This window comes from Sorex fumeus, unplaced genomic scaffold (assembly GCF_029834395.1).
Source record: "Sorex fumeus unplaced genomic scaffold, SorFum_2.1 ptg000047l, whole genome shotgun sequence".
NCBI classification, from domain to species: Eukaryota; Metazoa; Chordata; class Mammalia; order Eulipotyphla; family Soricidae; genus Sorex; species Sorex fumeus.
The window spans coordinates 27,080,207-27,092,842 of record NW_026606104.1 but is presented as its reverse complement, the minus strand read 5'-3'; the positions used below and the strand labels follow the sequence as shown (position 1 = coordinate 27,092,842).

Genomic DNA, 12,636 nt, shown 5'->3' with positions numbered 1-12,636 from the left:
CTATGGAATGGTCCCACGTTTGCTAGCTTAAGTTTGCTTGGTAAGACACGAACAGAGAAGATAATCATATTAATATTAAAAATTAAGTTGAGTGATTCACTTTTCACACTGTGCAGTCAGATATAAACATGCTCAAATAGTGTCATTTTCCCCAATAAAATTCTGTAACTAATTACCATTAAGGTTTATTTAATTTTGAATGCTCCATATAGTGAATATGACTTTTTAAATTATTGTATTTCAATTTTTTCACTGTAAAAACAGCAGTAACAACAATGCATTGGTACATTTATTTAATCATTTCCAGAGAATAAGAATCTAACAGTGGGATTGTTGAATTAAAGATAATACCTTTTAGTCTTAACTGACAGTGCAAAAATAGCCTTCTAGCAAGTTCATCTTAATTCTACTAGGTACTATTTAAGAAAGTTTACAAAAACCCTGAATACTGTCATTTCAATTCCACAAAAGTACTGAATACTATCACTTGTTTACATCCTTTCTAATTTGGTAGCCAGAAAATATTTTGTGTATTTCTCTATTATCATGCTTCTTTATTTCATTATTTAAAAACTGAGTTTTACCACTTTTCTATTGGAGTATTTATATTTTTAATATATTCACGTCCCCCACTTTTTGGATAGTTTTGACCTCTTTTATGTTTTTCCACTTAGACTTAATATAGACTATTTTTTCAACACTTATAGTTCCATTTATTTACACCTAAACTTTACATATAAGCTGCAGTGTTTGGAATTGAATTTTTGTTAGATGTGAAAAAGAATTACTTCGTTATTCCCAAGTGATTATCTAAGTTCTATAATCATTATTGTGCACTGACCAATAATTAAAATACTATCTTTTTACACACTTAATTTTTTAATTTATTTTTTATTGAGTAACCTTGAGATACAGTTATAAAGCTGTTCATGATCAGGTTTCAGTCATACAGTGTTCCAACATCCCATCCCTCCACCAGTGTACATTTCTCACCACCAATGACCCCAGTTTCCCTCCTGCACCCTCCCCCCACCCACCCTGAATCCTGCCTTTCTCTCTCTCTCTCTCTCTCTCTCTCTCTCTCTTTCTTTCTCTCTCTCTCTCTCTCTCTCTCTCTCCTCCCTCTCTCTTCTCTCTTTCCTCCCTCTCTCCTCCCCCCTCTCCTTATTTGAGGCATTATGGTTTGCAGTACAGATACTGAGAGGTTATCATGGTTGTTCCTTTACTGAGTTTCAGCACACAGTTCTTATCCAGAGTAATCATTTCCAACTATCTTTGTTATTGTGGTCCCTTCTCTATTGCAACTGCCTTTGTCCCAAACACTTCAAGCAGGTTTCCAATGTGGACCAATCCTCCTGGTCCTTATTTCTGCTGTGCTTAAGTATTAGTCTCATATTGTTTTTATACATCCCACAAATGAATGCAGTCATTCAATGTCTGTCCCTCTATTTCTGATTCATTTCACTCAGCATGATACTCTCCATGTCAATTCATTTATAAGCAAATTTCACGATTTCATTCTTCCTAACAGCTGCTTAATATTCCAATGTGGAGGTGTACCATAGTTTCTTTAACCAGTCTTCTGTTCTGAGGCACTCGGATTATTTCCAGATTCTGGCTATTGTGACTGGTGCTGCAATAAGCATGGAAGTGCAGTTGGCATTTCTGCTGTGTGTTTTTAGGACCCTGGGGTATATTCCCAGAAGTGGTATTGCTGGGTCATGTGAAAGCTCAGTTTCTACACACTAAATGCTTGTCTTTGACTCTTTGACTTTATAAAGATTTATTTTCTTCATTAGCCTTTACATTTGCAAAATGTCTATCTGGGCTGTTTTCAGGTTATATAGTTTACAATTTGGAACTCAAAAAAATTCTTAAAATATGTGCCTTAGAAGAAAGCTTAATTTCTGTTAGAGGTTTGTAAAGTAGAAGGAGGAAGTTTCTAGTCAAAAGTAAAGTCAAGGGGTGATGGCACAGTGGTTTAAGGATTTGGGCGTTTGCCTTGGGCCAACCCGGGTTTGAATCCCAGCATCCACCCTGAAGCCTGCCTTTGGGCTATTAGTTATTTTGCTGTTTGTCATATGGTCCACCCCCCCTCCCCGAGCTTCTCCAGGAGTGTAATTCCTGAGTGTAGAGCCAGGAGTAACCCCTGTGCATTGCCAGGTGTTACCCAAGAATCAAAAAAAAAAGGAAAGTCAAAAGGACTTTGATTTAAATTCTGAAGCTCAATAATCCTGTCAAAAGTAACTTTCCAAAAAGGTGTTTTTTTTTTTAAATTGTGACTCACAGTTACAAAGTTGTTTCATCAGTGTATATTTCCTGCCACCAATGTCCCCAATTTCCCTCCAACTCTCTCACCCTCTAGCCTGCCTCAATGGCAGACCTTTTTTTCTCTCTCTCCCTTTTTCTTCCTTTTAGGCACTGAGATTTGCAATACTGTTACCGAAAGAGTATCATGCATAGTACGTTATCTCCTTTCAGTACTCTTGTCCAGAGGGATCATTTTCAACAATCATTGTCATAATCCCTTCTCTGTCCTAAGTGCCCTCTATCTCCTAACCCTTACATTGTGGTGAGCTTCCTACCATGGCCCAGTCCTCATAGCCCTTATTTCTGTTTATGTCTTTGGGTATTATTCTCATGATAAGTTGGGGGGGTTTTTTGCTGTTTTTTTTTTAAATCCCACAAATGAGTGTGATCATTCTATGCCTGTCCCTTTCTCTCTGATTCATTTCACTTGGCATGATACTCTCCATGTCCATTCATGTAAAAGTTACTTTTTTTGTTTGTTTGTTTTTTGGGGTCACACCCGGCAATGCACAGGGGTTATTCCTGGCTCTGCACTCAGGAATTACTCCTGGCGGTGCTTGGGGTACCATATGGGATGCTGGGAATCTAACCTGGGTCAGCCGTGTGCAAGACAAATGCCCTACCCTCTGTGCTATCGCTCTAGCCCCAAAGTTACTTTCTAATGTCTGGAATTCTCAACTATATTTTGATGTTCTTTCACATGACACCTTATGTGTAGAAATATTTCTCTGCTTCATTACCTAAAGATAATCCTTTCAAGGATCTATTTGAAATGATATTAGTTATTTTGCTATTTGTCATATTTTCATGTTTATTTCTAAATTCTGTCTGAGATATTTTTCTTTCTTCCAAAAAATGGGATTAAGAAATTGAATAGTGTGTGATCTATAATTTGTTGAAGCTAATGAGATTTTGTAGGAGCTCAGAACCTCGTTAGTATGAGAATTAGGTTAGATGTAGCCCTCTGGGGTTTGGCACTGTAGTCACTGGGAGGCAAGGCAGAGGGCTGCAGCTTTCTCATGTGTGAGTGTCCCTCAGTTGGGTGAGTAACAGTGGTGAGACTGGAGCATGTGGACAGAACTGTGGTGGAAATCTACAGGTGTGGTCTTGATAGATATCTGAGTAGAACAATTTAGAAAATTGTGGGGGAAAGCTGTGGCATTCACTTTATTTTTTCTTTGATATATCCCTAACATTGTCCCTGAGACAATTAAGACCCATTTTTTACTATCTGGTTAGCACTACCCCGTCAGTTTTTACTTTACCAGCCCTCAGCTTTTGAGTTCCAGTTAGTGACAGCATGTTTTCAAAGTCAGTTCAACTTTTTCTTACCTTTCTTTTCCTTATGTTTTTACCTTTTCCTTTTTATGTATCATTAATACTTAAAATAATGGCTGCAGCCATAATACATAAAATAATCTGTCCCACGTTATTTGGTCCTGATTTCCTTGTCCATCAAGTGATTATTTTTTAGACCTTCACAAAGATGTCTGTTCCTTATCACTCCTGGACTGCCTCCCCTGGTCCCAAATGTTCATTTTCTTCCTTTGTTTTTGGTTTTGGGTTTACCACAAGTGGTCCTCAGGAATTTCTCCTGGCTCTGTGCTCAGGAATCACTCCTGGAGGTGCTTAGGGAACCTTATGGGATGCTGGTAATCAAACCCAGGTCAGCTATCTATTCTCCCTTCAGCCCTGATTCCCAGTGTTCTTTTTCTAATATTCTAAATGTTTTTTTTAAATTACCTCATTTCTGTTCATGATAGAATTGTTTGGAGTGAGTGAAAATAAATTAAAATTTTAATAGGGTTATATTATGTTTTCAGGTACTTCAATGACAGAATTCAGGGCAATCCTAGCATTACTTACCCTAACCTAAATGTAAAAGCCTGAATTTTACTTTTTCTGACAGTGGACAGCAGGGTGTAGTTAGCGCTTTCCATCCTGTGAACTCATTCATTTGGGTATGTTTATATTTTATTCTACTTAAATATTGCCAATATTCTTATTATAAATCTGACCTTAATGTACATCTTACAGAGTAGCCTCTGCATTCGCAAAGAGAAAACATAGCAGGTTAAAATGTGATTGAATAACAGAATCAAGTGGTATGTAAAAAGCTATAAATTCACAGTAGGGATTTTTGGTTATCTGAAAAGTGGTTTGAACCCAAGTGCCCAAGAACAGATCACTGGCAAAAGAAACTATGGTATTATGGTGTATCTACATAATGGAATACTTTTCAGCTGTTAAGAAGGATGAGATCATGAAATTTGCTTATAAGTGGATGGACATGGAGAGTATCATGTGAAATGAGTGAGGTATATAAAATAACATAATATGAGACTAAAACCCAAGGACAGTAGAGAGAAGGGCCAGGAGGATTTCTCCACAGTTTGAAAGCCTGCCTCGTGCTTGGGGAGAAGGCAATTGGGATAGAGAAGCTACCAAGTCAATGATGGTTGGAGGGATTACTCTATATGGGAGATGTGTGTTGAAAGTAGATAAAGGACCAAATGTGACTGCATCTCAGTATCTGTATTGAAAGCCATAATACCCAAAATTTGAGAGAGAAAGAAGAAAATTGTCTGACATGTAGGCAAGTGGTGGGCTGAGGTAGGCATGGCAGGAGGGATCCTGGGAACATTGGTGGTAGAAAATATACACTGGTGGAGGGATGGGTGTTCGATCATTGTGTGACTGAAATTCAGTCATGAAAGCTTTGAAGCTGTATCTCATGGTGATTCAATTAAAGAAAAAAGTGGTTTCATGTAAGTCCAGCCTGTGTACTAGCACAGTAGTAGGGCGTTTGCCTTGCACACAGCCAACCCGGTCTAGCGGGGTTCGATTCCTTCGCTCCTCTCAGAGAGAGAGCCCGGCAAGCTACATAGAGTATCTTGCCCGCGCGGCAAAGCCTGGCAAGCTACCCATGACGTATTCAATATGCCAAACACAGTAACAACAAGTCTCAAAATGGAGACGTTACTGGGCCCGCTCGAGCAAATCAGTGAACAACGGGAGGACAGTGTTTGCTTTTGTTTGTTTGAAGTAAGTCCAGCAGGCATATAAGAATACAATTTGTAGTTTTTTTCTCCTTTGCTGGAGCGGGCCCAGTAACGTCTCCATTGGAGACTTTGTTGTTACTGTGTCTGGCATATCGAATACTCTCGGTAGCTTGCCGGGCCCTCCGAGAGGGGCGGAGGAATCGAACTCGGGTCGGCCATGTTGGCTGCGTGCAAGGCAGATGCCCTACCCGCTGTGCTATCGCCTTAGGTTTTGATTAAAAGTCTCCCCCCTCCACCCTTTTTTTTTGTGCCAAATGCCAATATAAAAAGGAGGGAAACTTCAAGAATTGTTGAATCCTTTCCACCACCTCTTTTTCTTCTCCTTATTTGAAGATGCCTGTTTAATATAGAATAGATTCCAAGGAAAATCACTAGATATTAAATGAACAACAACAAAAAATTCCATTATTTGCTCAAAATTTTTTTTCTATCAAAAGAAGCTTCCTAAAATTTCTTCAGATGGTTACTTATTTATATAGTAGAGAAACCGAGGTTGTATTCCTTAGTTGAGTTGATAAATGTGCTCAGAAGCAGATATGTGATGCTGCTGTATTTATCTCATCCCTCAGGTGTGGTTTCAAAATTGTAGAGCACGCCACAAGAAACACGTCAGTCCTAATCACTCCTCCTCTGCCCCAGTCACAGCGGTCCCACCTTCCAGGCTGTCTCCACCCATGTTAGAAGAAATGGCTTATTCTGCCTACGTGCCCCAAGATGGGACGATGTTAACTGCGCTGCATAGTTATATGGATGGTAGGTATCCCAGCACCTAACCACTATCTGCCAAGCAATGAGTAACTGACTTCTAGAGAACCTAGTTTTTTGTTAGTTTATAAATAGGGTTCATATTTTGAAATATGACCACACAGTAGAAGCAGAAAAATACTGGTTTGGTGGGTGCAGTGAGGAGCAGAAGTATCCACACATTCCTGTTTCTGTGAATATATTTTTAAAAGACAGGTTTAATACCCACTTTACTGCAGAAATGCAGCTGTTGATAATGGTTTTTAGTATTTTATTTTCACTTAGAAAAAAATTTGGTTTTCACTGATAAATATGTAAATAATTTATTTTCGTATGGTCAGAGAAAGTATTTGCACTGAGAGTTTTAGATTGTGGTTTATCCAGTTTCATTAAGACTTTTAATTGAAATACAACATACATATAGAACAGTGTACACATAATATGCAGCTTGGTGAATAAAGAGCATATTCACATAAATATTATGCATATAAAGTAACAGACCATAATTAACACCCTAGGAACCTCTCTTATGTTCCTTCCCAATTATTATCATCTTCCTTCAAAGCAACTTATCCTTGACTTTTAAAAATCAACTTTCAGTTTTGCCAGTTTTCAAGCTCTATATAAATTGAAACATAATCTATTATTGTATGACCTTTTAAAATTACTTTGTTCATGAGATTCATCTGTATTAGAAGAATTGGGTTTTGTTATTATCTAGAATTTCATGGATTTTGTTATTACCTAGAATTTCACTGTAAGCATATGCCATAATTTATTCATTTTAATGATATTTGTATTATTTTCCATTTTTTAAAAAGTATGCTGCTATGTACTTGATTGTATATGTTTTTTGGTGCACATTCGTTTACACTTCATATTGGTATGTACCTGGGAATTGAACTTAGGGCCATAGGCTACAAATATGCTCAACTTTACTTGATTCTGCCAGTATTCAATAGGGTTGAACCAGTTTCTTATTGGACCAGCAGTACAAAATTTCAGGTTCACGCCTTGATATGTTATAGAGTAAGCAACAGAGAGTTTAGCTAATTTTAATTTGCTTTTCCTTTATGACTGATTAAATGGAGGATCCCTCATGCACCACATCCTTTTTGGATGAAAAGCCTATTTATGTCTTTTGTCTTTTAATCTGTCAACTTTTATATTTTACACTACTTTTGTTTTTATTCCTTTGACTTGTTTTAATTCTCACTAACTCCTATTCTCAATGAGTTCTTCTTTCTTTTGTCTTCAGAGTATGTTTTGTTGAGAACAGTTACAATTTTTAGTGTTTTTTATCATTTTTTCTTCATGAAAGTCATTATTTTGTGACTAGTTTTAAAAAATTTATTATGACGATTAATTCCTTATCACATAAAAGTAATGAAGATTCGTGCCCCCCTTTTTTTGCCTGTTTGGCTTACACCCAGCAATGCTCAGGAATTATTCCTGACTCTCCACTCAGGAATTATTCCTGGCAGTGGCTGGAGACCATATAGGATGCTGGGGATCAAACCCGGGTTGGCATCAGGCTAGGGAAATACCCTATCTGCTATAGCTCTGGCCCTTCCTCTTTTATCTTCTACTAATATAGCTTTGCCTTTGATATTTTGATTGAGAATCCATCTAAAATTGTGTTTTAGAGTTGTGGTGTGAGTCAGGGAAATTAAGCTTTTTTGTTGTTGTATGGATGAAAATACTGATTTTCCAAATGTTTTACAGCATAATATTTGTCATAAATCAAGTTTGTGTTCCTGGTTTATCCTTTATTTTGTTTGTCTCTTCATATTGTTAACTATTTGAATTATGCTAGGTCTATAATCCTTTTACTCTGTAGGCTTTTGTACTTATTTTTCTAGTTGATATTGTCTATACTTTGCATTTCCACAAATTTTTATCAGTTTCTCAATTTCCACATCATACAAGGGAAAGCAGATGCTCCTGATATAATCTATTAGGTCAATGCATAACTATGTTTTTTCCTGTTTTTTTTTTTTGGTGTGGGGGGAACTATTCCAGACACTGTTCAGGGGACCATGCAGTGCCAGGCATGGAACCTGGGCCCTCCACATACAAAACATGCACTCCATCCCTCCTAGCTACTGCCCAGACCTGTGTTGCTTTTTTTAAAAAAAAATGTTGGTTTTGGGGTCACATCTGTCAATGCTCAGGGATTACTCCTGGCTCTACACTCAGGAATTACTCCTGATGGTGCTCAGGGGACCCACATGGGATGCCAGCAATTGAACCTACTCAGCGTCATGCAAGGCGACCATCTCTCCAGTTCATGTTGCCATCTTAAAACTGTCTTTCAGACAAGTGTTTCCTTTAGACCAGTGTTTCTCAGCCTTTTCCCAATGATGGCTCCCTTCTGACTGTTTCCTTCCTGTGACTTTTCTGTTCAACCACTTGTCCCCCCTACTCTGTTGCAATGGGTACCCATTTAGTCAATTTTCATCTGTGGCCCTTGAAATATCCTGGGGGCCCACATAGGTAGGCCCACAAATACATAGGTGTAGTCATAAGTATTTGTTTTTAATTTGGTTGTAAATGTTCTTTCCTCTGTATCAAAATCTGGGTTGGTGGTTATTTTCTTTCAGCACTGTAAATATCTTAAAACATTGTCTTCTGACTCCCACTCTTTCTATTGTTTAGAATATGTAAAATTAACTTGATCCTGTTTGTTGAAGTCAGCAGTGAGTCTGATTTTTGCTACTTTGAAAGTGAATGTTGTTTCCCCCCAGCTTTTTCACTTTGTGTCTAGTGTTCTATTTAAAGGGTGTTGGGGTGGGATGGGGGGGCAGGTTGTGGAGTTGGAAGTTGATCCACAACCTTTGGTGCTCAGGGGTTATTCCTGGCCCTGCAACCTAAGAATCACTCCTGCTCAGCATTTATCTTTCAACGATTGTTGCTTCCCAAATGAAAATCTTTTATATTTCTAGTTTCTGAAGCTCCATGCTTCAATCTATATATTTTTTCTGACTTATCTTACAGTTCACTATTTCTCCAATATCTAATATCTTTTTAAATGCATCAGTTAATATCAGTTATTTTTAATATCTGTCATTGTACCTTCAATTTCAGAATTCATTTTTCGATTTTCATTTCTTTTACATAGCTGCCACTTCTATCTGGTACTCACCTGTTTGTCACTTTATCTCTTGATTATTCTTACTTAGATCATACTTATACTAAAGTTCTAATGACTCTAATATGTGGGTGTTTTATGGTTCTGCTTTCTTTTTTCTCTTTGTTTTACAGCCAAATCATGTCTTCTTATTTGCCTTGTTTTTTCTCATGTTTTAGGTATACTGGGCATAAGAACCTAGAACTTGAGGGGGTCAGAAAGAAGTACAGTGGTTAAGACACTTGCCTTGCACATGGGTAATCAGGGTTCATTCTGAAACATCCATATGGTCCCCTGAGCCCTGCCAGGAGTGATCCCTGAGTGCATAGCCAGGAGTAAATTTGAGCATCACTAAGTGTGACTTTCCAAAGCCCCAAAAGCAAACAAAGAAACTAGAACTTGAGGATCTGAATGACATCTTCCATCTACCAACAAAAATGAGAGGATTTAGTTTTTGCCTCTGGCAGGGAGTGAGACTATGGATAAAATAGACTTAATCCTGTCAGTCCTCATTTCTCAAAGCTAGGGATTTCTGTATTTCTGAATCATTACTCAGATTTAGCCCTTTGCAAGCCTCCTGAAAGCATATGTTTAGTTTTGTTTGTAGTTAATTTTAGTAGAACTTTTCCATTGGTCCCTGTTCTTGAATTTTTATTTTCTACTAACCCAAATCTGACTCTTGAAGATTCTGCTTAACCTGACAGCCATTTAAAAACTTTTATTTTAAATTTCTCTTCTTTTAAAAATTATTACTGGCCTTGCTTGGTGGGGTAAGTATCCTCATCATACTTCCCTCCTCTCTGGGGACTCGACTTTTTAAAGTTATTGCAGTTTTGGTATATTCCAGATGTCTTCAATTATATTTTTTAAATTTTTGTCCATCTAGTAGCTAAGAGGGGACCTTGGTTTGAAGCAATATAACCTTACTGAAAGTGGAAATTTCATTCTTTTATTAAATGAGAAATCAGCATATATTATTGTACCATAGCACAGCGGTAGGGCGTTTGCCTTACAAGCGGCCAACATGGCCGACCCGAGTTCGATTCCTCCGCCCCTCTCGGAGAGCCCGGCAAGCTACCGAGAGTATTCGATATGCCAGACACAGTAACAACAAAGTCTCCAATGGAGACGTTACTGGGCCCGCTCGAGCAAATCGACGATCAACGGGAGGGCCTTTACCTTACCTTTACCACTTACAGTCATCAAAATTTTCACATGAGTTACTGTGGTGTTGCCTGAGTCAATTTTTCTCAAATGTATGTTAGGGAAAATGCAGGTAAGCATTAATAAATAAAAAATTAGGGAGAGTACTATGTAGTCACCTTCATCTGAGTGCCGGCAATGCAAAGTTAATGTGTCTTTCTGAGATTGAGGGTAAAGTGCAGTGAATGGGGTATGGATGGAGGACATTAAAGTGGCAAAAGTTTGTAGCCCCAAATAAAGATTTGGGTATAAACTGTTTCTGGATCTTTGTTTAACGCTGTGTCCATTATGCTAAGTTAATGCTCCAGCTGAGGTCCATGGAATGAGTTTAGCTTGGTGCCCTCAGTTACAGTGAGTAATAAAACACATTGTCTTGGTTTGTTCTTGATTTTTTTTAATCAGTTTTATTCACCCTAGAAAACTGATCCAAAAATTTCTTTCTATTTTGTAGCTCATTCACCAACTACTCTTGGACTCCAGCCCCTGTTACCCCATTCAATGACACAACTGCCAATAAGTCATACCTAATTCCTTTTTTCAGGGATAGAAATGATTAAGGATATAAACATGTCATTTATTGTGTATAAAATACCATTGAAAAGATATTAATGTTAATTTTTTTATTTAACACCCAAAGCATTTCCAACATCACTTTGCTGCCCAGGTATGTATCTATAGTTGGCCTGCAAGACACTTTTATTGATTCTTCATTTTTTGGTAAAATTTATGTTTACAAGAAGGAAACAAATCAGAACTTTTTTGTATTGTCTGGAGATAGTTCACTCTAGTATGTATCTGTTAATTTATTTGTCATCAAAAGAGCACTTTGCCTAAAAGAAAGGACTGACAAGTGTGCAAAATGTTTACAATCTTTTGTGAAATTGTAGTTTATCATTAGTTTGTATCTGTAAGTTATTGTTACAAATATTACTTTTATTTTTTGTTATATACAACTTTATACTTTGAAGCTTGTACCTGTGAATTTGCAACTGAAATTTATTTTGCCAATGTTTTCCGGATGAATTGAATAAAGCTTCTGTTTTAGCATGCCATGCAAACACATTATTGTGTTTATGGTTGATGAATTCTGGTTGTAAATAACACTATAGTTTAATAAGTCCATCATTCTAAGTTTATTAAATATTTTCCATTCTTGTGAAAATTTCACTTTGTCATTTTTGTATGATTTTAGTAGCATTTTACTCTCTTTAAAAATATAGCGACTCTTGACTTGGTCATTTTGTTTTGAGCTGTGATGTGATTCCTGTAAATAAGAAATGTGTAGATAATTGCAATTGCACTTATTAAACAAGGAACTCATAAACATATCTAATTTGCAAAAATCTCTTGATTTGCTGAGAAAGCCAGTTTGAAAGCAAAGGTAGGCTTTTCAAAATCCTTTGAAAAACTCCAAACACAAGCTGAAATATGGATCATATGAATATATTTCTTCAGGGGTAAAAAAGACATAAAGGCATTTCGAGTTGAAAGAGACAGTCAGAATGACTGCATTCATTTGTGGAATATAAAATAAACATACTATGAGACTGATACCTAAGAAAAGTAGAGACACGATCCAGGATGACTGGTCCACTGTTAGAAGCCTGCTTCATGAGCTAGGGGAGAAGGCAGCTGGGACAGAGAAGGGACAACTAAGTCAATGGAGGGGTAGTTTGGGATGGGAGATGTGTGCTGAAAGTAGACACAAGACCAAACATGATGACCTTTCAGTGTCTGTTCTGAAAACCATAATGCCACACAGTAGAGAGAGAAGGAAGGAAAGTACCTGCCATAGAGGCAGGGGTGTGGTGGGGTGAGGATGGTGGGAGGGATACTGGGGACATTGGTGGTAGAAAATGTACACTGGTGGAGGGATGGGTGTTCCATCATTGACTAAAATTCAATCATGAAAGCTTTGTAACTATTTCATGATGATTCAATGAAAAAAGAAAAGCAGAAAAGTTATAGCAAATAAAATGTTCTATTCAAAACAAGAGCAAAATTGAAAGGTATTTGGAGGTGATGAGTACTGTTTCTATAGCAGTGGCTCTCATACATTTTCTTCTAAGTAAACACCTTCTAGGGTTGTGATCTCAAGGGTCTGAGAGCAGAAATGTAAAGCTCAGGACTTGTATAGTATATACAATATACAACTGTATAAATATATATGTGTGTGTGTATAAATAT

General features: G+C 37.4%; 1 protein-coding gene across 1 annotated transcript in view; it reads left to right on the top strand.

Moving 5' to 3' along the window:
* Positions 1–11,559, top strand: part of LHX8 (LIM homeobox 8) — a 29,859-nt gene extending 18,300 nt beyond the window's left edge. Inside the window, exons 8-9 of the mRNA XM_056123544.1 lie at positions 5,942–6,125; positions 10,901–11,559. Coding sequence (XP_055979519.1) covers positions 5,942–6,125; positions 10,901–10,977 — 261 coding nt within the window. The 3' untranslated portion in view covers positions 10,978–11,559. The remainder of the gene's footprint in view (positions 1–5,941; positions 6,126–10,900) is intronic.
* Positions 11,560–12,636: the final 1,077 nt, after the last annotated feature.